The sequence below is a fragment of the Fundulus heteroclitus genome, chromosome 22 (assembly GCF_011125445.2).
Source record: "Fundulus heteroclitus isolate FHET01 chromosome 22, MU-UCD_Fhet_4.1, whole genome shotgun sequence".
In the NCBI taxonomy this organism is placed as follows: Eukaryota; Metazoa; Chordata; class Actinopteri; order Cyprinodontiformes; family Fundulidae; genus Fundulus; species Fundulus heteroclitus.
In genome coordinates, this window is record NC_046382.1 from 2,010,457 (window position 1) to 2,036,698 (window position 26,242).

The window sequence follows — 26,242 nt, forward strand, 5'->3', positions numbered from 1 at the left end:
CGATGTTTATTATGTTTTTCACGATCCTTATTACAGTCTTTATAGCTGTCTTTATTATGATTTTAACTACGATCTTTACTGCGATATTTAGGATTTTTATTACGATCTTTAATGCAATCTTTATTGCGATTTTAATTGCAATCTCTAAGATCTTTATTACGATTTTTTAATACAATCTTTATTACAGTATTGATTATGATCTGTATTCTAATCATTATTGCGATCTTTATTACATTTTTGATTTTGATCTTTATGATTTTTGTTTATTATCTTTATTGCAATTTTTATTACAATCTTTATTATAATACTTATTACCTTTATCATTATTGTAATTTTGAAGATCTCTATGAAAATCTTTATTACGATTTTGATTGCAATCTTTATTACAAACTTAATTTTGATATTTTTTCCAATCTTTAAGTTCTTTATTACAATCCGTTTTGCGATTTTTATCATAGTCATTATTGCGATATTTATTACATTTCTGACTACAATTTTTATTATGAACTTTAATACGATCTTTATTGTGATCTTTATTTGCGATTTTTGTTCTTTTTTATTACAATCTTCATTATGATCTATATTAAGGTCTTTATTATGAGTTTAATTACAGTTTTTATTATGATTTTTATTATGATCTATATTACAATCTTTATTATGATCTTTATTATGAGTTTAATTACAGTTTTTATTATGATTTTTATTATGATCTATATCACAATCTTTATTATGATCTTTATTATGAATTTAATTACAGTTTTTAGTATGATCTTCATTATGATCTATATTACGATCTTTATTATGAGTTTAATTACAGTTTTTAATTATGATTTTTATTAGGATCTATATTACGATCTTTATTATGATCTTTATTATGAGTTTAATTACAGTTTTTATTATGATTTTTATTATGATCTATATTACGATCTTTATTATAAGTTTAATTACAGTTTTTATTATGATTTTTATTATGATCTATATTACGATCTTTATTATGAGTTTATTTACAGTTTTTATTATGATTTTTATTATGATCTATATTACGATCTTTATTATGAGTTTATTTACAGTTTTTATTATGATTTTTATGATGATCTATATTGCGATCATGTTTAGCATGACCTGGATGTGGTTCTGTTGGGGATTCATGTCTGAAAACCAGCAGCAGGTTCTTTGCCCATGAAGCATCTCTGCTGTTCTAGTGTGGAGCTGCAGGAGCTCAGTTCTCTGTCCACCTCTGGCGCCCCCTGCTGGTCATCCTGTGGAAATCATCACCAGTAATAACAAAGGCTCTGTTTGCATTTGATGAGTCGCTCCTCCTCTCCACAGCAGATTTACATCCTGCTGAAAACCAAACCTCATCGCTCCAGATTTTCCTTCACAATAACGGAAAATATCTGATGATCCCCCTAACCCCCCCCCCCCCCCTCCCATCCCTCCATACCTGCTGCTCTCCAACAACTTCTGCTTCGCTGTGTCATTCTGTGCGGCTCTGCTCGCTGTGAACACGAGGAAATCCCTCCATTGTTTGGCGGCGCAGCTGGACGGACTGAGGGTGCGGTCAGCGGCCGCTGTGAATACTTTCTGTCCACGCTGCAGACCTCTGCCTCTTCCTCCCTGCTAAACAAACACCCACCGCTTGTTGCTCCGCTGCCTCGCTCTGGGCCGGGCCGCTCCACGCCGGGACGTCCCGTCAGATCAGAGCGCAGCTTTGGAAAACGGAGGAAGGGTGAAAACGATAAACAGGAGCTTCTGCTTTACGCAGAGAGAGAAACGATAAGGAGGACAGGAGGACAGGAGGAGGACAGGAAGAGGACAGGAGGACAGGAAGAGGACAGGAAGAGGACAGGAGGAGGACAGGAGGACAGGAGGAGGACAGGAAGAGGACAGCAGGAGGACGCTTGTTTTTTCCATCAGGGGACGACAGACGGTGAGGCGGGAAAAAGGCCGAAAGGACTTCAGCTGAAATGTTTCACAGATTTACGGCTTAAAGCTGAGATTTTACTGATATTTATTTATTCCACAACACCTCCACAACTTTTTACCAGGTTTAGTCGGGTTTTCCTTTAGATTTGAAGAAAGTTTCCTGTTAGAAGTGAATTTATCTGAGTTTTTAGCAGTTAAACTTAGTTTCTAAAATGTTAAAAATCAGCTGAGCAGAAGAATGAAGTAAAAAAATAAATTCTCAGTGGATAAACTTCAGTATTTCAGCTACAAAGAAGCAGAGATGGAAAACGCTGAGAGGGGAAAGTTTCCAGGTGTGAATAAATAATGAAAATCCTGAATATAACGTCTGTTCAGTTCCTCTGGTGGTGCAGGAATGATCAGAATGAGGTTCCAGAGATGTGTGAAAAACTGACGGCTCCTGCTTCAGAAAGTATTCACACCCCTGAGCTTTTTCAGCCTTGAGAGGGACAGAAGTATTCACTCCCTTTGAATGAGCTCCGGTTTAGATCTTGATTTGGTTTCATATGAGATCTTCTCAGTTGGTTGACGGGTCTCTGACAGGAATACGTTGTGCCTTGAAAAAGTATACACACCCCCAGCTTTTTATGTTTTATTTCATTCCAACTTGTAACTGAAGTGTTTCAAATCTTATTTTCTGTGATGAATCGGCATAAAATAGTCTACATTTGTGAATGAAATGAAAAAATAGGATTTAAAAAAATGTAATAACTGAAAAGTTGCAGATAAAGTATTCACCCCCTTTGCTATGAAGCCCCTAGAACAGGGGTGTCAAACACACGGCCCGCGGGCCGGAACCGGCCCGCGGGCCGGAACCGGCCCGCGGGCCGGTTCCGGCCCGCCGAACAATTTAGTCCAGCCCGGTGGCTAAATGCATTATCATTATTCAAAAAAACAAAAACAGTGTCCTGTCTGGCAATGTGGTAATAAGAATTGTTGTCATAATGGCAAAAAGAGCTCATCAGATTTGACTTTCACAAGTGGAGCAGTACTGCTTTTGCCATAGTGCTCCGCTGGATTTATGAATGTGAATAGTTTTATTATGATTCATGCGGGGAATATCTCAAATGATATGGACACTACAATGGGAAAGTAGGAGAGGAAAGGAAGAACAAGAAGAACAAAAGACAAGGTGAAAGAAAGAGGAGATAAAAGGAAGAGAATGATAAAACAAGTATTGAAAAAAACATTTACTTCGTTTAATTGAAAATCTGCAGTTCCTATATTGTCCACGAGGGGCGCTGTGTTTTAATCAGCAGATGGTAGCACTGAGCTTCAGATGTGGAAAATTGATTTTAAATCATTCCTTAATTTTTATCTGATGTATTTTGTCATGTAGGACAGTGTTTTTAAGTTTCAAAAAATGTGAATAAATGTTTTTCAACATTGTATAATCACTGTGATCAGTTCTTATGCATAATGCACAAGTAAATGTTTAACTGAGTAAAAGTATTGTTGAAATTGCACATACTTTTCTTAAAAACGCTGAGGTTATTCATAATTTGTGTAAAAGTGAAATTCATTTAATATAAAAATCAACAACAAGTCCACATTTATTAGTTCTATTTAATCTTGCAATGAGTTTACTCGTGTGGCCCTCTTGAGATCAGATTAAGCTGAATGTGGCCCCTAAACCAAAATGAGTTTGACACCCCTGGTCTAGAACGTTCTGGTGCAGCCAGTTAACCTGAAAAGTCTAATAGTGAAATGGAGTCCACCTGTGGGCTGTCTAAGGTCACATGACCTGCCAGCATAAACACCTTCCTGAAGACCAAGGAGCTCCAGACAAGTCAGGGTGGAGTTAGAAAAACATCCAGATCTCTGATGTTCCCCTGGAGAACCTTCAGACCCATCATCAGCTGGTACCACAACAGACCTGCCAGGAGAGGACCGCCCATCAGAACCCACAGAGCGGGCCAGGAGGGCTTTAAGCAGAGAGGCAGCACAGAGGTCAAAGGTCACCCTGAAGGAGCTGCAGAGCCTGGAGGATCAGGCGTACGTTCCATAGAGCCGGGCTTCATGGAAGAACAGCTAGAAAAAAGATGCTACTGAGTGTTAAAGATGAGAAGGCTCTGAGTTTGCTAAAAGGCACGTGGGCAGCTCCCCATAAGAAGGAGCTCTGGTCAGATAAGACCAAAATTTAACTTTTCACCCACCAAGGAAAGTTCTGTCTGGCCCAAACCCAACACATCCCATCCATCCAGAACACCGTCCCCACAGTGGAACATGGTGGTGGCAGCATCATGTTGTGGGGACGTTGTTTAGCAGCAGGGACTGGGGAACTGGTCTGAGTCGAGGGAAAGATGGTGCTGAATCCAGGGATGCTCTGGATCAGAACCGGTGTCAGTCTGCTCTCACCTGATGGCCACCAGCTTTAGCTCCTGCAGCAGTTCTCTGCCTGCTGAGGTTCTGTCTCTGTTCTCCCGTCAGATCGGACCCAAGTGGAAGGACGTGGTGTCGCGCTGCATCAAGGGCCACTACCAGCCGCTGCTGCTGCTGTACGCCGACCCGCGGGGGACGCCGGTGGCGGCGCAGGACCCGCCGCCGCGCCTGGACCTGCAGCACCTGAACAAGGCCAGTTACGACAGCGAGGACTCGGGTAACTACAACACAGCTAGGAGACGTAGAGTTAGCCCTCAGGTAACTACAACACAGCTAGGGGACGTAGCGTTAGCCCTCAGGTAACTACAACACAGCTAGGGGACGTAGCGTTAGCCCTCAGGTAACTACAACACAGCTAGGAGACGTAGCGTTAGTCCTCAGGTAACTACAACACAGCTAGGAGACGTAGCGTTAGCCCTCAGGTAACTACAACACAGCTAGGAGACGTAGCGTTAGCCCTCAGGTAACTACAACACAGCTAGGAGACGTAGAGTTAGCCCTCAGGTAACTACAACACAGCTAGGAGACGTAGAGTTAGCCCTCAGGTAACTACAACACAGCTAGGAGACGTAGCGTTAGCCCTCAGGTAACTACAACACAGCTAGGAGACGTAGCGTTAGCCCTCAGGTAACTACAACACAGCTAGGAGACGTAGAGTTAGCCCTCAGGTAACTACAACACAGCTAGGAGACGTAGCGTTAGCCCTCAGGTAACTACAACACAGCTAGGAGACGTAGAGTTAGCCCTCAGGTAACTACAACACAGCTAGGAGACGTAGAGTTAGCCCTCAGGTAACTACAACACAGCTAGGAGACGTAGCGTTAGCCCTCAGGTAACTACAACACAGCTAGGAGACGTAGCGTTAGCCCTCAGGTAACTACAACACAGCTAGGAGACGTAGCGTTAGCCCTCAGGTAACTACAACACAGCTAGGAGACGTAGCGTTAGCCCTCAGGTAACTACAGCACAGCTAGGAGACGTAGCGTTAGCCCTCAGGTAACTACAACACAGCTAGGAGACGTAGCGTTAGCCCTCAGGTAACTACAACACAGCTAGGAGACGTAGCGTTAGCCCTCAGGTAACTACAACACAGCTAGGAGACGTAGCGTTAGCCCTCAGGTAACTACAACACAGCTAGGAGACGTAGCGTTAGCCCTCAGGTAACTACAACACAGCTAGGAGACGTAGAGTTAGCCCTCAGGTAACTACAACACAGCTAGGAGACGTAGCGTTAGCCCTCAGGTAACTACAACACAGCCAGGAGACGTAGCGTTAGCCCTCAGGTAACTACAACACAGCCAGGAGACGTAGAGTTAGCCCTCAGGTAACTACAACACAGCTAGGAGACGTAGCGTTAGCCCTCAGGTAACTACAACACAGCTAGGAGACGTAGCGTTAGCCCTCAGGTAACTACAACACAGCTAGGAGACGTAGCGTTAGCCCTCAGGTAACTACAACACAGCTAGGAGACGTAGAGTTAGCCCTCAGGTAACTACAACACAGCTAGGAGACGTAGCGTTAGCCCTCAGGTAACTACAACACAGCTAGGAGACGTAGCGTTAGCCCTCAGGTAACTACAACACAGCTAGGAGACGTAGCGTTAGCCCTCAGGTAACTACAACACAGCTAGGAGACGTAGCGTTAGCCCTCAGGTAACTACAACACAGCTAGGAGACGTAGCGTTAGCCCTCAGGTAACTACAACACAGCTAGGAGACGTAGCGTTAGCCCTCAGGTAACTACAACACAGCTAGGAGACGTAGCGTTAGCCCTCAGGTAACTACAACACAGCTAGGAGACGTAGCGTTAGCCCTCAGGTAACTACAACACAGCTAGGAGACGTAGCGTTAGCCCTCAGGTAACTACAACACAGCTAGGAGACGTAGAGTTAGCCCTCAGGTAACTACAACACAGCTAGGAGACGTAGAGTTAGCCCTCAGGTAACTACAACACAGCTAGGAGACGTAGCGTTAGCCCTCAGGTAACTACAACACAGCCAGGAGACGTAGAGTTAGCCCTCAGGTAACTACAACACAGCCAGGAGACGTAGAGTTAGCCCTCAGGTAACTACAACACAGCTAGGAGACGTAGCGTTAGCCCTCAGGTAACTACAACACAGCTAGGAGACGTAGCGTTAGCCCTCAGGTAACTACAACACAGCTAGGAGACGTAGCGTTAGCCCTCAGGTAACTACAACACAGCTAGGAGACGTAGCGTTAGCCCTCAGGTAACTACAACACAGCTAGGAGACGTAGCGTTAGCCCTCAGGTAACTACAACACAGCTAGGAGACGTAGCGTTAGCCCTCAGGTAACTACAACACAGCTAGGAGACGTAGCGTTAGCCCTCAGGTAACTACACGCCTCTCTGCAGCTGTTGTCTCCATGAAGCAGCAGCTAACAGCTGGAGGCTGTAGCAGCAGAAGCAGCTCCGTGTTTCATTCATAACCCCCCCCCCCCCCCCCCCCCCACAGGCCGCGAGCCGTCCATCTCCAGCGACACTCGGACCGACTCGTCCACGGAGAGCTACAGCGGCCGGCAGCCCTCCCACCATGAGTCCCTGGCGAGTCGCTGCTCGTCTGACTCCCAGGGAACTGTCGTCTGCACGGAGCGGCCCGGCAGAACCCTGCACGCCTCGCTCTGCAGCCTGGACGCCACAGGTACCGTGAGGGCGCCGCCCTGTCGGCGTGCCGACGCCCCGCTGCAGAACATCCTGTCCTCCACTCATGCTGCATGGTGCGTGAACCATCCCATAATCCATCTGTTGCCCCGCCTCTCATTGTAAGGCCACGCCACGGACGCTGAGCAGCAGCAGCCTCTGAGGAGAGGAGGCGGAGCCACAGACAGGAGGCGGAGCTCCAGCCGGTCCCGCCGAGTTAAACAGGAGCCGTCGTCGGCCGGTTACCACAGCGATGGTAGGCGGGGCTTAGAGCGACAAGAAACACTTAAAGCTTAAATGTTTGAAAATTAACCCCACCTTAAATTTTAGTGGCTGAAAGTTTTCCCCATCAGATAATAAAGAGCAGAATATAAAGCTTTTCCTGCAACACGTCAGCGTCCTTTATTTCTCAGGGAGGAGATTCTCTATTAGGGCTGGACGATAATTAAATAACTATATATATTAATGATAGAAACAAAAGGTCAGTAAAAACAGTTTTCCTTGCTTTTACATTCTATCATGTAGGTTAATATTAGTCATTACATCCAACCAATCACAACGCAGACTCAGGAACCAAGCTCCGCCCCTTCAAAGAAGTCAAAGAACACGATTTGTTTTCTTTGTTAAAAACTTGCAGTTTTAGTAAAAAGTTGGTTGAATAAAGGGTTGAGTTTGAATTCAATATTTTATCTAAAAATGGGTTGCTAAGCAACACCATAAAGTGGCCAAGGCTGTATTTAAAATATGTTTTGAATTTGTTGATAATTATCGATCAATATATTTATTTTATCGATATGCTAATTTTTTCTATATCGTCCAGCCCTATTTGCTGTAAAGTAATTTTCTGCAGAGCTTTCAGAAACAGAGTAATAATAGACAGTGACCAGTAAGGAGTTTAGTCTCAGACAGGTTAGGGCTGAGGAAGCCACGCCCCCTCCTCCAGGTGTTATCAGCTCAGGTAGATTCATTCATGGTTCCTCCTTTCTGGCTCATTCCTCATGAATTCATCCCTTTATCTCCTCTTCATTGCTGCTGTCGGTGTCCTCTGTCCTCCCTCCTGTCTCTCTGTGTCTCCTCTTGTCTCCAACATGGTTGTCTTCTCCTCCGTCCTCCAGGAGAGACCTTAAAGGAGCAGCAGGTTCCTCGGCACCTCCCCAAGTCTTCGTCCTCCTTCTCATCTTCAACCAGTCGCCTCAGAGACTTCAAGGAGACCATGACCAACATCATCCGTCCCTTCTCCTCCTCCTCTTCCTCCTCTCTGCCGGCCGCCGTCCTCTCCCCTGAGATCTCCTCCTCCTCCTCCTCCTTCAGCCAGAACCTCCCTCCTCCGTCCTCCTCCACCAGAGTCCAGGACTGGGAGGCCGACAGCACCAGCAGCGAGTCCAAGTCCAGCGCCTCAGGAGGAGCGGGGAGGTACCGGCCGGCTTGGAGGCCACGGAGGGAGACGCTGAACATCGACACCATCTTCACCCGCGAGAGGCGGAGGCAGGCGGGGTACAGCCCCCTGGGAGGTCCACCGCCTGATGACGGAGGACCTCCTGAGCCCGACGGAGCCCACACCTCCTTCTCAGCCCAGGAGGAGGGGTTGTCCACCAGACCCGGCTCCTCCAGGACTCTCCCCAGCTCCTTCAGAGGATCGCAGCTCCCTCCTCCTCCCCCTCCGCCTCCCAGGCTGATCCAGAGGATGGAGAGCGGCTATGAGAGCAGCGAGAGGAACAGCAGCAGCCCCGTCAGTCTGGACCTGAACCTGGGAGACAGGTGAGGGTCCACGGAGACGGGGAGAGGGGGGGGGGGGGACCTGGGAGACGGGGGGGCTGGGAGACGAGCGGGGGGACCTGGGGGAGACAGGTGATGGGAACCTGGGAGACGGGTACAGTCTGTCTCCTCACCAGGTCTACCTCTGACACGTTGGTTGTATCAGTTCCTGAGTTTCTCTCTGGGAACCAGCCAATCATCTCTCAGCAGGATATCTGCTGAGAGATGATTGGCTCCATCATCACTTTTCTCCTCCTAACGTGACTAAAAGTTCTGGTTCCTAGTCCAGATGCAGCCGACACTGTGAGTCTGGTTCTAAAGGACAGCTCAGGGTTTCTGAAGGTCTGTGTCTCCAGGTAGTTGATGTCTTCCCTGCAGCAGACCTGATGCCTGGAGCACCAGGAACCAATCGGTGTTTACACCACCCACAGGCAGCAGGAACCAATCACCACCTGAAGCAACTCCAACCTAAAGCAACGTTGTGTTGTGGATATTGGCCACATAGTTTTTACATGAGATTAGTTCCTCTGTTTTCTAACATGTTAAAAGAGGCGGTGGAACAAGTTTCAGCCTGAGGTACCAGCTGAAAACATAATAAAATTATATTTAATTGGGTTAAATTACCTTATACCATGATCTATGTGAATACTTGATTCTGATTGGCTGCAGTGTTAAAGAACACCTTAAACAATGTTCCAGTCAAATAGCTGGATTGTTCTAAATTATTACGCTGACTCAAACGTTGGCTGATAACGGTAAGATAGTTAATGTTGGATGGACTTTGCAGAAGCAACCGGTTCACGCCTCCGTGTCGTCCATTAATTTCTGATAACAGAAATTATTAGCTTGGAGGGCGTTATCGCTTACTTAAATTTAAGGTAAGATAACAGCTGCTCACAATTACCCTTCATAACCTTTCAACCAGTTTATAACTGCAGTACTGAGACAACACTGACCCCTGCAGGTACAGCTGGGAACTGCAGCACATTTAACAGAAATTTGTATCCGGATGCATAAAAGTTTTTGAAGTGATATTAAAACATTTAAAATCTGAACTTCTGCAGGTCTGAACCGTCAGCTCCGCATGTGTTGCAATTTTAAAAAAGGAAATTATAGCGCTGACATTAACGTCAATGCAAAAGTGAATTAAAAGCTTTTAGATCAAGAATTTCACAAAACATGAAATCACTAATGAACGGATAAAAACAAACTAAATGATGCAGATAAAATGTGACTTCTATGAACAAATGTTGGTCTTGGTTCTGCAGGGAGAGTTCAGTGAGGAAACCTTCGTCCTCGTCAGGACCAGCATGGAGGAACATCAGGTCCAAGAGCAGCGGGTCTCTGCTGCAGGACCTCAGCTCCTCCAGCAGAGGGAGCCTCGGTATGAAGTTCAGAACCCTGACCCAGAACCTGTTCTTCTTCTGTGGCCTCTGACGTGTCCGTTGTTGCTGCAGCGCCCCCTGCAGGCCGCAGCGAGCTGGACGAGCTGCAGGAGGAGGTCCTGAGGAGAGCGAGGGAGGAGGAGCAGCAGCGGCGGCAGGAGAAGGAGAGGGAGGCGGCCCTCGGCTTCAACCCCAGACCCAGCAAGTACCTGGACCTGGACCAGCTGCAGATCCAGGGTCAGTTCTGCAGGTTGAAGCAGAAAGTCGGACCCTGCTGGTTCTGACGGCAGCGGCTCCTGTCAGTGGCCTCCTGTTGCTCCTCAGGAATGTCTCTGTTGCCTTTTGGGTTAAAGTGTGACGTTTGGGTTCAGATAATAAAAAGTCTTGATCTCTAGAAGCCCTGCGGTTCTGGTCCCCCTTTAAGAAAGGCCCGGGTTAAACAGGAATGGATCAGAACCCCGGGTTCCTGGAGGAGTTTTAGTTTGGACCAGCAGGAGTTTATTCCTGGTACCTGTAGGTTGTTGACCAGAACTGGAGCAGATCGCTGAGTTTTATAACTAATGGGTCACCTGAGCTGGTTCTGATGTTCAACTGGACCAGAACCAGCAGGACCTCTGCTCAGAGCTCTGTTAGACGGATCAGACGGCGTTAAAAGCCGAAGGCTCCTTCACCATCCTACCGTCTGCGTAACGGTACCGAAGCATGAAGGACAGAACCAGACCAGAACCAAAGAGCGTTGCATGAAGGCAGATTTGTTTCCACTGAGTCAGCAGATTTCTTCAAACTTTCAGCAAATAACTGATTTAACTTTTCCCAGAATCCTCAGCGCCGGATTACATGAAAACAAGATGAAATCATTCCGGTTCTGGTGGGTCTGTGTGAATATTAGAACCGGGTCCTGGTTCTGCTGCTCATCTGCTTCAGGGTCAACATGTTCTACCTGCAGAGATGTTCTGCAGACCTCTGGAACCAGTCAGCTGCTGCTCACCTGACAGTTTCTTTGTGGTTGTGGGTTAAAATCCCAGTACGGTGGCAGGTTGCTGTTGAGCAACGTTGAACCTAATGTAAAGCGTGTGTGTGTGGTGGGGGGGGGGGGGGTGGTCCGCATGTTGACCAACAGGAATGTTCCTGATCTGCTGAGCGGCTCAAACTGCAGCACAACAGAAGTGATGATGCAGCAGCTGCTGACTCTTTGGTCTGGGGCCCATTTTCCAGCCTGTAGGACGTTGTGGCCGTAAGGCGTGGCCTCATGAGAGGGTTAGGGCTAGGGCTGGGTTTAGGACTAAAGTCTGAATTAGGCTGAGGTTAGTGTTAGGCCTTAGAAAATAATGCAAGTCAAAGTCCCCATAAGGATAGAGACATAATGTGTGTTTCCTGCAGGTAAAGGCGACAGCTTCGACAGGTGTGTGATGGAGGCGGAGCTCCTGATGGACCAATCGATACGTTTGGAGCAGGCGGGCGAAGTCACAGCGGCGCTGTCGGCCGTCAACGACGCCGTGTGTAAGCCCCTCCCACTCCACATGGCCCCGCCCCTTAATGAACCACCTGTTTGTGAAGGGGCGGGGCGTTCAGGTTACACATACCTGCAGTCAGGTGAACAGGCTCATCACGTCTCTCCTTGTTCTCTAAAACGCTTTAAAAAGTTCGGTTTGCAGATTTAAAAAGATGCTGAAAATGAAAGTAAAGCCGACTATAAGGCGGAGTTAGACCCGTCTGAGGCTGCGTTCACACTGCCGGTCCTAATGCTTAATTCCGATTTTTTTGTGAAATCGGATTTTTTTGCGTGGTTGTTAATTTCCAAATATATGCGACTTTTAAGTGATCTCCTGTGTGAACTGAATGCGTTCAACCTAAGTGTCCCGCATGCGCAGTAGAGGACGCGATGACGTCACACGTAGCAAAGCGTCCTCAGTGTTTGTGGAAGTAAACATGGATTATAATGCTGGCGCATTTTACGTTCTTTAATTTCTTTTCTAACCGGAGCTTTCCCTCCATTGACTGCTCTTGTCATTGTAGTCCGCTATGGGTGTCGTCTTTCTTCCCGCTTCTGCATAGCAGGACGCAGAATACTGACGTTTGTCGAGTATCAGTGACGTGTAGGTCGGATAAATGCGACCCGGCCGTACAGACACAGGTCGCATTATTCAAAAATCCGATCTGTGTTGTTCACACTGTCATAAAAAGATCAGATACAGGTCGCATATGGGCAAAAAATCAGAATTGGGTCACTTCAGGTTGCAGTGTGAACGTAGCCTCAGTGGTGATGCTGCCAGGTGGAGGAAACAGAACGCTGGTTCTCCTCAGAGGATCCAGACCAGCGTCTCTGTTACTGCTGGGGGTCCGAGTCTCTGTCCACTTTAATTTAGGAGAAATATGATCAGCAGCAGATAGAATAGCTGGTTTGGACCGAGGTTCTCTGAGCAGAAAGGAAAGCCCAGATCAGAGCTGCTGATGGAAACTGAACTCTTCTCCTCCAACATGGACTAAATACCTGAAACATGATGGAAGCTGCAGGAGAAGAAGAAGCTGCATGGAACCTTCAGCCCAGTTTCTGTTGGTTTTTCATTCTTTCTGTTCCTGATTTCTCCATTTCTACCCCACACAGCAGACACCGTCTCATCAGCACTCTTTGATTTTTACATAATGTTGCTGTAAAGTTATTATTTCTGCATGTTTTTCTTTTCATTTTCCATTTATCCATTTTTCTTTGTCTTTGTTATTTTTGTACGTGTGCATTGTTGTGTAAATCATCCAACGCTGCAGCCAAACTACGGCTGGTGGCGGCTGAGGGCGGAGCTAGTGGCCACAGCCGGCTGCAGCGCTGCATGCGGAGAGCCCGCAGCCTGCAGCAGCGCATGCAGCTGCAGGAGCAGCAGCAGGATTCAGAGGCAGTAAAGCAGGAGCCGGAGGAGCAGCAGGTCCAGGAGCAGCCCAGGTACCACCTGCACTCTGCTCAGCCAATCAGAGGTCCGGTAGGCTCAGGGGTCAGCAGGTCAGACTGAGGGCTCAGATAAACCTGATAAAACTGGTGTAGTGCTGCCCCCTACTGGATATAATGGGGCTAGCTGTTGGATCAGAACAAACATGATGTAGAAAAGGGAAAAGAAGCACCGACATCTCATTTAGTCATGTTTCTATGAAATGATCCTGAAAGGTTTGAATCTCCCGGTCAGCAGACACATTTATGTCCTGAGAACATCTAAGCCCCGCCCACTGAAAGCTGCAGATAAAATCAACATTTTTAATCTTTAACAGGTTGTTAATTCAGTTTCTTTCTGTTTTCTCTACAGTGAAAAGCCTCTCCCGCTCTCAGTACTTCTGACAGACAACCAGGGCGACCAATCAGCTGCCTGTCAGGATCAGCAGGCTCCTCCTCTTATTACTTGCTTTGTTAAGCCCCTCCCCCCTGCATCAGGTTTGCCCTCTGACCCCGCCTCCAGCCCTGCGTCCTCTTCTCCAGGTAGAGACAGTAGGAACAGGAGCCCCTGCTCTCGCTTTGGGAAACCCCTCAGTAACGCCAGGTCCCTCCCTGCTCTCTCTGTGGACACCTGCCTGGAGGATTTGGCTCCGCCCACTCCACCTGAAGAGGAGTGGCCAATACCATCCCAAGCCCCGCCCACATCCAGGCCACGTTCTCCATCAGCTACTGACACCAGCAGGTGTCATGTGATGATGGGGGAGGACACATACATAAATAAACAGGCCACGCCCATTGGCTGTAACCCTGCCTCCACATTAGCCCCTCCCCCTTCCTCCTGCCCAACCAGGAAGTGGTCTTGTTTGAACCTGGACTCGGATGTCATAGATTCTCCGGACCTTTCGATCAGCCACCCCTTCTACTCGCCCTCAGACTCTGCCTCCACCCCCCCACCTGTGACCCTGCCCCTCAGGACCTGCTCCCCGCCCCCCAGCCAGGTTACCCGACCCGCCCTGCCTGTTGAACGCTGGGCTGAGAACGTCAACAGGTACTACAGCTCCCACAATGCAGCGGGAGGTGGAGGAGGAGCTGCAGAGGTCGGGGAAGAAATGTCGGAGCTGGAGACGCTGTACCAGGCCAGTCTGCTGGCTCCCAGCATGCACCGGGGCAGCCACGGAGTCAGCCCGCAGCCAGGGGGCAGCAGAGCAGGTAGGGACCGCAGAGACACCGACTGGGGTGACATTAGAGAAAAATACTGAGACAGGAACAGTTTCTGCGACGTCCCTTTTTTAACCGTCGCTAATTTAAAACTTCAGCTGAAACCAAACACAGTTTATCCAGTGAGATTGTTATTTTATTTACTTTTCGTCTCTAAAGTCCTAGTGAGAAACCGTCCATGAACTTTAGAGCCCTGCGCCTCGTAGGAACCACTGGCCATATAGTGATTCTGAAAATAAATGTTTCTAGAATGTATAAATCTCCTTCCTTCCTGTAAAACATGCAGTCAGAGCTCCTGATTAAGAGTTTACCCCACAGACTGTTTTATAGAATTATCTGAGAATAATACATTTTATTTTATTGGACTGATGAGATCTTGGACACATAAATATAAGCAGCCCTGATCCACTGCTTATTGACTGGATTAATGTGTCATTCCTTCTTCAAACGGTCTTAGAAAGTGCAGATAAGTAGATCCTGAATGAAAGATGCATGAGGACAGATCCCTGTGGAACTCCACCTCTGGGTTATTCAGTCACATTAAATAAATTAGAGACAGGAAAGGCTCCTCGTCTCTAAAACAAGATTTAAACAACTTTTTCTCTGCAGCTTGGCTGTTCTGGACTACCTGAATGCTTCTTCCAGATAAAGCTGCTGATGGACCAGTAATGGAGCCTGGCTTCCTGATCTCAGCTGCAGCGTCTCATATCAAATCCAGGATGAATCCTTCTGGTTTGTGTGTTTCAGGTGTGAGGAGGATGCTGCCAGGTTCTGGACGCTCCAAAACACCAACGGCTGAAATCGAGAGATGTGCCTACAGAAGTCCGGTCTCACCTGAGCTGAAGGTAAGACTGACAGGAAGCTGCTGCCTGGTCCACCAAGGAGACATCCTGCAGTTTTAAAACAGCATTAATACTGAAACCAGGAGACGGACTGAGTCATAATCCTGACTGATTGATAAATCCTGAGCTGCACTGCTGCTCAGTAAACTCTGAGTTTTAGGGTTTTATCTGCAAACATCAGGAGCTGCTGCTGACCAACAGCAGAGCATCAGAGGCTCCTGTGTTCATCTCAGGTTAACGTGTTCATCTAAGAAAGTTCAGACAACTATCAATGCAGCATCACCTGAAGAGGAAGATGTGGAGGCTGGAAAACTAAACTGGAAGTTCTGGATATGATTGTAACTCAGCTCTTTAATTAAATTACTTCAAACTGAGGAGAACTAGTTTTTAATGAATCCTCTTCAAATGGTTTAGTCACACGATGCTTTAGGTCTCAGAGGGAATGAAGATCAGGTTCTTCCTGCTGCAGCCGTTCCTCACCTGAGCTCACTTTAGGTCCATATGGAAACACCTTTTAATGGAAACATGGTCAGGTTCTAAAAATCAAACCTTCATCTGTTCAAATATGTGGCAGGAAATAAGATCCTGATGAGAAAATGAATCTAGAAATTCTGATCAGATTCATTAAAGTAAATTTATTGTTTAACCAGAACCTGTTTTCTGTTGCATGAACTTTCTGTGGACTTAATGAAGTTCATGGTAGCAAAGTTCTCCCTAACTGGTTCTGAACTCACCTGTGCCCTCTGCAGCCCCCTGCAGGCGAGGATGAGAGCTACAGCGCAGAAAACCTGCGGCGCCTCGCTCGCAGTCTGAGCGGAACCGTCATCAGATTCGAGACCACAGAACCCCCCACGCAGCTGTGTAAGTCACACAGGTCCAGTTCTGAGAGAATAGTGCTGCTACCTGGTGTTAATATGACGTCACTGCAGTTTATGTTCCACTAAATTATCTTATTCCTCAGATACTTCTGATAGAAAAGAGTTAAAGATCTAATGAAACCTGGGAAGTTAATTCTGTTAAGAGAGATAAAGTTAGCTCAGACTAAAGTCCAGCAGGTTTAGACCCAGAAGAGCTCCAGCAGCTGCTGATGTTCACTCATCTTGTATTCAGCCCTGAGGAGTCGCCTCAGGCTGCTGCATTAAACATTTATGGCTCATTTAGTTCCTCCACTTAGCTTTGCCCTGAGCGCCGTCTGCAAGGTGAAGCTGGTCTGATCCAAACTGACAGCTGAGCTTCGTCTTCAGAGGAATCCTGATGCTTTCCTGCAGGATTCTTTCTGATGCTGAACAGCTGATTTAATGAAAACTACGGTGGCTCAGGAGGTCCATGTTCTGTCAGGAAGCCACTCAGAGACTTGATCACTTTCTGTTTTCAGTTCACCTTCATCGTGTTAACTGTTGTTTCACCTCTTCATCTTTCTTTACTCCCCATCTTCATCCCTCCTCCTCATCTTCCTCATCACATTTGGTCCTGAAGGACCCCCCTGTGTCCAGGCCCCCCCTCAGACACTCAGATCTCCACTCCTCTTCCTCCCTCTTCCTCCGTCGTCCCAGCACCTCTTCCCTGCACCCCCCCTCCTCTACCTCCTTCGCAGCAGACCACTCCTCCTTCCACCAACCCCAGCACCACGGCCCCCCCGCTCCACAGCACCCCCACACGCAGACATCACGACCCCCCAGCCTGGGGCCCTCCACCTGGGGACACTCAGGTAACCCACTGCCGCCTCACCTCCATCTTCACCTCCGCGCTGTTCCACCAGCGTCTCCTCCATGAGTCTCACGTTGAGTTTTTCAGCTTCAGAGGCTCAGTCTGATGGAGGCTAAGGCTCTGACCTCCACTAGAATCAGATTCAGGTTGCAGCTCGTTGGCGTTCACAGCCTTTACTGTAGTTTAGGGGGGAAATGGAGCGACCTGATTGCTTCTCCATGTCATTGGTCTGTTAGCCGTTCGTCAAGCTGCACATGATGCAGACATGACTAAATAAACTAGTTTTCACATCTAGAGAAACAGAAAATACCTATACCCATCCGAAGTAGGTAAGGGCCCCTGAGTTCTCAAATATCCCTTAACTCAACTTACAACAACTTATAAAACTTTTTTGATGTTTCTGGGAAAATATTAAGTTCGAAATCACCAGACAACACACAGGATCAAAGTCTAGAACATTGGAACTTTATATTGATTTAAAACCCAAAGATAAACAATTGTTCAACAAAATATATGAATGCAGTTTCTCAGTTGTCTAAACGTTTCAAATCACACTGTGTGGGCCCACACTCTCAATCATACACCTAAGCCAACAAATAGTTCACTAAAGTTCGTCCCAGAAAAACACGGAAATAAACTCGTTGCAGGCCTGATGTGATACTGCAGTGTGATACCTCACTCCATAGGAAAAGTCTTCAACCTGAATGTCACCTGTCCTTCAATCCCAGTTGGAAAGGAAAATATGATGTTGGATTTTTTCAGCTCTTATCAGTCCACCAGAAATCAGCAGGCAGCAGAAAGGTCCAGGGAAGATGTAGTCCTCAGACACCATAATATACATTCTTAACTTAAACTCATCTTCTGCACTGTTCTTGACTCTGGAAGCTCCTACGCCAGAAAAAATTCCTTAAGTCTTCTGTCTGCTGAGTTATTTTAAAGTACTCAATGCCGATTCACTTGGTTACGGAATGCTAATGCATTATCACACTTTAAACTTTACTCCTGACTACTATACTGCAAATTCTGAGTTGAAATATGCACAGTAGCAGGAAACTATAAAATTTCGGAAGAAATTTAGAGAGGGTCCTGCATCGTGGTGCGTACCATCCTAACTGTATTCAATTCAATTCAATTTTATTTATATAGCGCCAATTCATGAAACATGTCATCTCAAGGCACTTTACAAAGTCAAAATCAATCATATTATACAGATTGGGTCAAACATTTTCTATATAAGGGAACCAGTTGATTGCTTCAAAGTCCTGACAAGCAGCATTCACTCCTGAAGAAGCGTAGAGCCACAGGAAGAGTTTTTGAGAGTTGGAACCTAAGGCCTCCTCCTCTGTTTAAGGTTGGTCTTTCTCTCTTGACGTAGATGGCTTCCTTCACACCCCTTTCAAACCATCTGTCTTCTTTGGGGTGTGAAGGAAGCCATCTACGTCAAGAGAGAAAGACCAACCTTAAACAGAGGAGGAGGCCTTAGGTTCCAACTCTCAAAAACTTACAACACAGCTATAGGATTAATTCCAGCCAATCATCAACTTAACCCTCACCCTCATTCAGGTGATTAAAACATTGTTCCTTTAAGCCAAGCCAATAACAACTCTAACGACTCCTCGTTACAGAGTTCCGGTCCATTCTGCTGGCTTAATGGCTTTAACGACCGCCCATTACTAAGGGGTGGTCCTGTTTCGGTTGAATTTGCATGTTATCTAAGCCATTACAGGCCTTTGGTTGGTAATGGTATAAAGCTTGTTACTCATCATTACTCCAGACTTTTTGAATTGAGAAAGCTTCCGGGAGAGGAAGCGAAACGTCTTCAACTACGGAAAACAAGTCCAGTTGCTTTGTTTTTTTACCCTTTTTTTTGGAATGACCATGACCTGGATGACTGAGAATCTTCACCAGCATAAAGAAAAACTCCCCAATTAACAGGAAGGAAAAACCTCCAGCAGAACCAGAACCAGTCTCAGTATGAACGGTCATCTGCCTCGACCCACTGGGGGTTACAGAAGACAGAGCAGAGACACAACAAGAGAGACAAAAAAAGCACAGAAGCACACATTGATCTAGTAATCTGTTCTACATTAGATGGTAGTAGCGGGTGATCTGTCTTCCCTGGATGATGTCACAGCTAACAGAACGTCAGACCAGGTGTAACTACTATGAAGAAAAAAGAGAGAGAGCAAAAAGTTAAAAGCTGAAATGATAACAGTAATTTCAATGTAATGCAATGCAAAACTGGAGAACAGTAGAAACCAGTAGAGTGAGAAAAATAGGACCCTGATGTCCTCCAGCAGCCTAAGCCTATAGCAGCATAACTATAGAGGTAACTCAGGGTAACATGAGCCACTCTGACTATAAGCTTTGTCAGAAAGGAAAGTTTTAAGATTAGTCTTAAAAGTAGACGGGGTGTCTGCCTCACGGACCAAAACTGGGAGTTGGTTCCACAGGAGAGGAGCCTGATAGCTAAAGGATCTGCCTCCCATTCTACTTTTAGAGACTCTAGGAACCACCAGCAGACCTGCAGCCTGAGAGCGAAGTGCTCTGTTAGGAACATACGGGGTAATCAGAGCTCTGATATATGATGGAGCTTGATTATTAAGGGCTTTATACGTTAGAGAAGAATTTTAAATTCTATTCTTGATTTAACAGGAAGCCAATGAAGGGAAGCTAAAATTGGAGAAATATGATCCCTCTTGTTGATTTTCACCAGAACTCTTGCTGCAGCATTTTGGATCAGCTGAAGACTTTGAACTGCATTTTGTGGACTTCCTGGTAGTAAAGAATTACAATAGTTCAGCCTTGAAGTAACAAATGCATGGACTCGTTTTTCAGCATCACCCCTGGACAGAATGTTTCTAATTTTGGCGATATTCCTGAGGTGAAAAAAGGAAACCTGTTTAATATGGGATTTAAATGACATGTCTTGGTCAAAAACAACACCAAGATTTTTTACTTTATTACCAGAAGCCAAATTAATGCCATCCAGATTAAGTATGAGTATGTATGAGTTACCCTTGCGAATATTATATTCCTACGTTCATCACAGCCCCCACAGTTGGAGTCAAAAGGTGCCATGCTAAGCCAATGGAGCATGTCCCTGACTTCCTAGGAGCCCCTGGCTAGCAGAGTTCCGTTGTCATGGAAACTTACTCACAGCTGCAGCCCTCGCTTTCTCTGTAAAATCAGAACAAACCTAGCTAAGCAGAAGTTGGTAGGACCTTCCTAGAGCTACTTCCAGTTAGCAACATGCTAACCGTTAGCCGCTAATGTGGTTGTGTTCAGTATCACCGGGTGATGGTACTCTGTTAGTTTGGTTCCCTGTACTGGGGAGTGCCTCAAAGAGGGGGGAAATACTATGGGATATTTGGGCATGTTTTTAGGCTTATTACGTCGCCACGATAACTCAAAAAGGCAGGTGGTACAAAAAGCACACTTCACAGGATAAAGACGCACGTTTTGATTTATATAATGTGGGGGGGTGGAAATGGAATACTCTAACCCTGCCACACCAAGATGCAATCCACCAACCTCTTGCATGGCAAACCCACACTTTGCCTCTGTGCTATACATCAGCCATGTATACTAATGTATTTTTGGGACTATAAGTGTGTGCCTGGCCCATTGAAAAGCATTGGCGGCGCTTTGCCCTGAGAAGCACTCCATATCTCAGTAACGGTCGTCTATGGGCCTCCTGCAAGGTCCTGTTGGAGTCCAAGGCCCAATAGGACAATATTTCAAATCCAAAAAGGGACAGAAAAATGACACATTCCTGATAATCACCGGAAAATTTTAAAATATTAAGAGGAAGTGACTTTGCGAATCTCAGTTTCCTACGTTCATCACAGCCCCTAGCCTCGTGAGACCATCCTGATCTCGCGAGCTTTCAAGGTTTCACTCGCAGATCAGTCTGGCTACTCTCCGTTAAAGAAAATTTGGAGCCGTTCACCAAACGAACGTCCAATCAGCGTTGGCTTTGAGGCGGGTTGAGGTGTGACGCAACGAGAAGCGCGACAGTTCAGTCTAAAGAACATGGCGGCTTCAGCCGATGAAACTAGCGTTAGCGTGGCTATCGAGCAAGTTTTATCGGAATTACAGATTATTTCTTTGCTGAGCTAACGAGCCTTTACCTGCAGCAGCAAGAGTAGCTTGGCTTGTGGTTGTGTTTTCGTCGTCGCTCGTAACAGAGCGACGACGAAGCATGTTGACGAGTACGTCATATGCTTCGTTGATCTGATTGGTTTATTTGGCCCGTCTATCACCAACATAGGCCAATCAGCTAACCAGTATTTTCGCCCCTTCCCAAAATTACTTCAACGAAAGGTTTCCAGATGGATATGCGGAGCAAATCTATCTGGCGGCGTCAGGTTACACAGCCCCTGCAGTGGGTGTCAAAAGTTGCCATGCTAAGCCAATGGAGCCTGTTCCTGACCTGCAGTAACCTCTGTCCAGCAGAGCTCCGTTGTCATGGAAACTCACTCACACCTGCAGGTGTCCTGCATGCACACACTTTGGCTCAGTGTCTGTCTAATTGGAATATAATGGCAAAACTTTGCCTCGCACAACATCTCATATTCTGAGAACCGTAAGGACTAGAAACGTAAGTTTTACTGCGTTAAATTCGGAACAGATAGGGGAACAAGACTATCTGTTTTTGCTGGAAATATTTTAATAATCACACCCTCACAGATTTATTTTAACTCATTTAAAATGGTTAAAACTTTTTTATTCATTACAATACTTTTAACACTGTTCAAAATACTGTTTTTAGATCAACTTTAAATAAATTAGATTAACTATTGCAAATCACTAGTTTCAGACTGGGTTACATTTGGTTTCTAACCAAATAAAGGTTCTGGTTCTGAGAAGCTCAGACTGGAACCATAACCAGGCAGAATCAGGTGTTCTGATGGGTCCGCAGGGAGAACAGTCTCCTCTGTGCTCTTACAGTGTTCTCCTTTTCTCTCCTCCTCTTCAGGACCTCCTTCGGACCTCCAGCAACAGTTTCTGGTTGTGTCTGACAGGAGTCAGACTCCCTCAGGTCTCCCCAGCATGGCGCTGAGTTACGGCACTCTTCCTCGCCGTGCCCCGCCCTCCTCCTCCTCGCTTCCCAGGCCCAGAACCGGTCCTGCTGCTCCTACGGGTCCACAGAGTCTCTACGCCACCCTGGCCCCGCCCCGCCGCATCACCAGTGCCTCCAGCAGCCACCATCGGCAGGCCTCTCTGCCTGGGGCAAGAACCGGTTCTGCTCCACAGCGCCCCGGTGTGGCGGGAGACGTCCCCTCTCAGCCTCTCCGCCTGGACGTCCCCCCCGAGACCGACTGGCGCCGCCATGTAGAACACAGGACGGGTCCGTCCAGCTCCTCCTGGGACCTGCGGTCCGTCCGGCGCCAGCAGCCCCTCCAGTTGACGGACAGGGGCCCTCGGTTCTGCTCTCTCTGCCAGCGACTTCCTGCAGAACCGTGGCGTCCTTACTGTTGGACCTGTTCTGCTCACCTGGACCGGTGCCGTTCAGGCAGCAACCAGTGAGACCTCAGCAAGTTCCTGCTGGGATGAAGGTTGGAGGTCCAAACCCAGAGCAGAGGAGACCTGCTGCTCCATAACCAGAACCCGAGCAACACCTTCAGGAACATCAGCCAGTTTCTGCTGGACTGATCAGAACCCAGCTCCACTGGGTCCAGATGTGGACCCTGGTATCGCCATCCTCTCATGCAGAACCGCCTCTGTACTGTGTAGAACCTGTTTGGGCTTCAGTTCTGCAGCAGATGAAGTACGGACCTCCTATGTGCAGATTGAACAGAACCTTGTATTTTGCTGTAGGCCTGTGGTTCTGGTTCCTGAGTCCAGTGGACTCCTCTGTGTTCCTCTCGTCTGGGTTGGGATGTTCTTCTTTCTTTAGATTCAAACTGAAGCTTCTGGCTGAGCTGCAGCTCATATTTAGCATGATGTTTACTATGGTAGCCTCAGTGTTCTGCTCTCCATGTGCAGATGTTCTCGGTCCAGCGGTTCCACTGCGTCCACCTCAGAAGTTCTGAAGGTCCATTTTGTGCAGGAGGAGCTTCAATATTTTCAGCTTTTCTTTAGATGAAGGATCTGATGGCTGACTCCACCTGGCTGGAGCTCCTGGAGAGCTGAAACAAACGAACCCTAAAGCCAGAACTTTAGATTTTGGTAATTCTGGACATGAAGCATCAGAACCAAACCTGCAAACTTTCTTAGTTTCAAAGATTCAGGTCTGAAATCAGAAAGTTCTGTTTTCATGGTGTCAAGGTTTTTATTTCTGCTTTGTCAGATTTTATTTTCTTGGTTTTCTGCCCACCTGACAGAGTGAGATGATTAAAGGTTTCATGGAAACGTTTGGACCTGATGTCTCTGGTTTCAGTCAGACGTTCTTCAGATGTTCCAGATGAGAAGATCTGAGCATCTGGTTTGGTTTCTGCAGGAGGTTCTGAACTCATCCATACATCCAGAACCACTTAAATACAAGGTTCTCCTGCTAAATCCAGACCAGACAGGTTGGTTTCTTTGGACAACTTAGCACATTAGCAACAAACGTTAAATATACACAAGTGCTGTAAGAAGGTATTCACACCCGCACAGATTAGTTCTGGTTTTGCTTTTTTTGGTCCCAATTAAATGTTTCAGATCAAACTGATTTTAATATTGCATAAAGAAAACGTGAATAAATGCAATAAGCAGTTTTCATATAAGAATTTTATTTATTATGAAGGAAAATCTACAAACCAGCTTGAACCTATGTGAGAAAGTAATCACACCCTCTTGTTAAATCATGAACTGTAATTAAAGGACATTTTTAAGGAAGCTGACTGATTCTCAGCCAAAACTGCACCAATAATTAATAGACCTGCAGATAAAACAATTTAAAAAGAACCTTTGACAGCTATAAGATCATAAAAAGCAACACATCAGCTTAACATATTCACAAACATTAGAAAAACAAATTGACGTTTATCAGTCTGGAAACGGTTAGAGAACTACTGGGTTCGTATTCACAAAGATCCTCAGAGCCTCTCAGAGCTCCTGTCTTAGTCTAGAAACTCCTCCTAGGAGTCTGAGCTTCAGAGATTCAGATGCTGCTGAGACTCTGAGGAAGAATGACAGACACTTCTATCTTAGTCAGGTGTGGTTGACCCTGTTGCCACGTGCTGTGATTGGTTGATAGTTCAAAAATAATACAAATGCTCTCCTAGTGATGAAATGAGAAATTAAACGATTAGACTGGATGAAGAAATATGTCATGATAAAACTGAACTAAAGTAAATAATTGTCCCACAGCATCAGAATGAACACACCTCATTTACATCCTCATTATTCTGATATGCTTATTTATTTTTACTCACCAGTCATTTTATTACTTCATCTAGTTGATATTAACACTCACCTGGCAGCATTTTTCTGGGATTGTCTGCTTGTATAAAGCAGTTGGATTTGAAGAAATGACAAAAACATAAAATGAAGAAAAATGGTGGAAAAGCTGAATTGGACAGCAACTCAGAGCTCTGAGAGGAGAATAGAGGAGTGTTGAAAGGTAAACTGGTCCCTGGATTACAGAGCAAATAGTTTAAAGCATGTTGCTGCAGATCACATCATCTTCTTCTCTCTGCATCTTTGGTGCTTTTATGCACCAGCCTCCAGTGTGAGAAGCACTGCAGCAATCAAAACGAAGAGATGGCATCACACAAGCAAACTTCTAGACCATTTAGACGACTGACATTATCATGCGGTACACAAAATACTTTCGTCCTCGGTTATATCCACTTTTTATTCAGGACTATCTAGTATTTATCTAATATTTATTTATCCTCTAAATCCCATTAACATAGCAGCGCCTTTAACCAGTCAGTCCACTGAAACAAATAAATTTCCCCTTATGGGGATGATAGTTTGTTATATCAATAATTGAATCCTGGTTATAGAAGTTTATGAGCTCATTTCCTCTACTGTTATCTCTTTAGGAGCTCTCTGGAGGCCTAAGATGCTTTGAGAATAACTTTTATTTTACTGAGGTAAAATTAGAAGAAAAGTCTTAGAAAGAATATAGAAAGACTTTTTACTAAAAAGACGTCACAACTTTTAGGCTTAGGGATCTTTGTGAATACGGACACTGGGCTCCAGAGAACAAAATGAGTACCTTGGTCCAAGGTTTACTTTCTAATGTCTTGGTTGATTTCTTTTAATATTTCCATGATGTCACAGAAGGAAGCAGAGAGTTTGAGATGATGCCTTAAAATAGATGGATAAATGTTATTAATTAAGAAAAATAACATGAATCAATCCATCAGAAGTTCACAAAGCAAATCATCTTCACTTTGCCAGCTGTTTAACGCTGGAATAATCCAAATAACACATGATGTCATGACCACATTTAAGAGGCGTTTTGTCAGCAAATATACAAAATAACATGTAACGTTTGAATCTAAAAAATCTTAAGAAAAATAGGAACTGACAGAAATGTAAATGTTCAGAAAAAAACTGTTAACATGTCACTGAAATCTGAGTCATGAAAGTAAAAACCCAGAGAGAAAGTCAACATGCTGATATTCAGAGTGAAGCTTTGACTGGAAACAGGCAGAAAAACAACATGTGGATCCTGGAATAATCCCAGCTTCCATCTTTAAAGGACCCGAAGAGGAAGAAGTTTCCAAGGAATCATTTAGAAGAGTTTCACAAAGAAACAGATTGAATCCATGAATGTGAAAACGTGTTTCTGAGTGAAAGAGACAGACATGAACAGACTGAACTATCTGTTCAACAGGGAGAGGCTTTCTCTGACAGGAGGAGATTCTTTAGACTCAATTTAGCATAAAAAAAATGAAGAACCTGGACTGGTATACCAGAACTCAAAGCCAGGATGCAGAGGTTCAGTGAATGTGGTGTTGAAGGTGTAGAGGTGGATCAGTGAGTCAGAGGAGACTCTGTAGAAGGACAGAATACCAGCAGGATGGTCCACATACACTGCTACTCTGTTAGAGACAGAGGAGGAGGAGATAGATGTTTGTCTGTCATTGTGCCAGACAGAGTAACCATAATCAGAGCAGTTCAGACTCCAGGAGTGATCATTCCCTCCAAACATACAATCTCTAAAATCTCCTCTCCTCTTGATTCTTCTGTAACTCACTGATATTTTAACGTCTTCTCTCCACTCGACCTCCCAGTAACAGCGACCAGTCAGATCATCTCTACACAGCAGCTGAGGAAAACCAAATCTGTCTGGATGATCAGGATATGACTGAAGCTCCTCCACATGTGTCACCTCTCTGTTGTCTTCAGACAGTTTGAGTTTTCTGCTCACTGTGTTTGTGTCGATTGTGAGTTGACATGAATCTGATGGAGAGAACAAAGACAATCCAGCTGCAGTTATTGATCATTTATTGATGATGACTCCTGAATG

General features: G+C 45.7%; 2 protein-coding genes across 7 annotated transcripts in view; one reads left to right on the top strand and one right to left on the bottom strand.

Annotated features, from left to right (window-relative positions):
* Positions 1 to 23,139, top strand: part of usp54a (ubiquitin specific peptidase 54a) — a 43,793-nt gene extending 20,654 nt beyond the window's left edge. For 3 of the 6 annotated variants that reach the window (XR_004927581.1, XR_004927579.1, XR_004927580.1), the window contains exons 11-23: positions 4,396 to 4,564; positions 6,819 to 7,004; positions 7,131 to 7,259; positions 8,119 to 8,761; positions 10,027 to 10,142; positions 10,216 to 10,380; positions 11,524 to 11,643; positions 12,907 to 13,078; positions 13,434 to 14,269; positions 15,026 to 15,123; positions 15,870 to 15,981; positions 16,597 to 16,828; positions 21,809 to 23,139. Coding sequence is in view for 2 of the 6 variants with exons in the window: in XM_036126176.1 (XP_035982069.1) it covers positions 4,396 to 4,564; positions 6,819 to 7,004; positions 7,131 to 7,259; positions 8,119 to 8,761; positions 10,027 to 10,142; positions 10,216 to 10,380; positions 11,524 to 11,643; positions 12,907 to 13,078; positions 13,434 to 14,269; positions 15,026 to 15,123; positions 15,870 to 15,981; positions 21,809 to 21,810 (2,748 nt within the window). In the remaining 4 variants the exon portion in view is untranslated. Of the gene's footprint in view, positions 1 to 4,395; positions 4,565 to 6,818; positions 7,005 to 7,130; positions 7,260 to 8,118; positions 8,762 to 10,026; positions 10,143 to 10,215; positions 10,381 to 11,523; positions 11,644 to 12,906; positions 13,079 to 13,433; positions 14,270 to 15,025; positions 15,124 to 15,869; positions 15,982 to 16,596; positions 16,829 to 21,808 lie in introns of those variants that run through there. The other 3 variants (XR_004927582.1, XM_036126176.1, XM_036126177.1) reach the window with 3 other exon arrangements.
* Positions 23,140 to 25,575: 2,436 nt separating this feature from the next.
* The window catches only part of LOC118557086 (NACHT, LRR and PYD domains-containing protein 12-like), an 88,371-nt gene continuing 87,704 nt past the window's right edge, over positions 25,576 to 26,242 (bottom strand). The window contains exon 7 of the mRNA XM_036126187.1: positions 25,576 to 26,175. Coding sequence (XP_035982080.1) covers positions 25,649 to 26,175 — 527 coding nt within the window. The 3' untranslated portion in view covers positions 25,576 to 25,648. The remainder of the gene's footprint in view (positions 26,176 to 26,242) is intronic.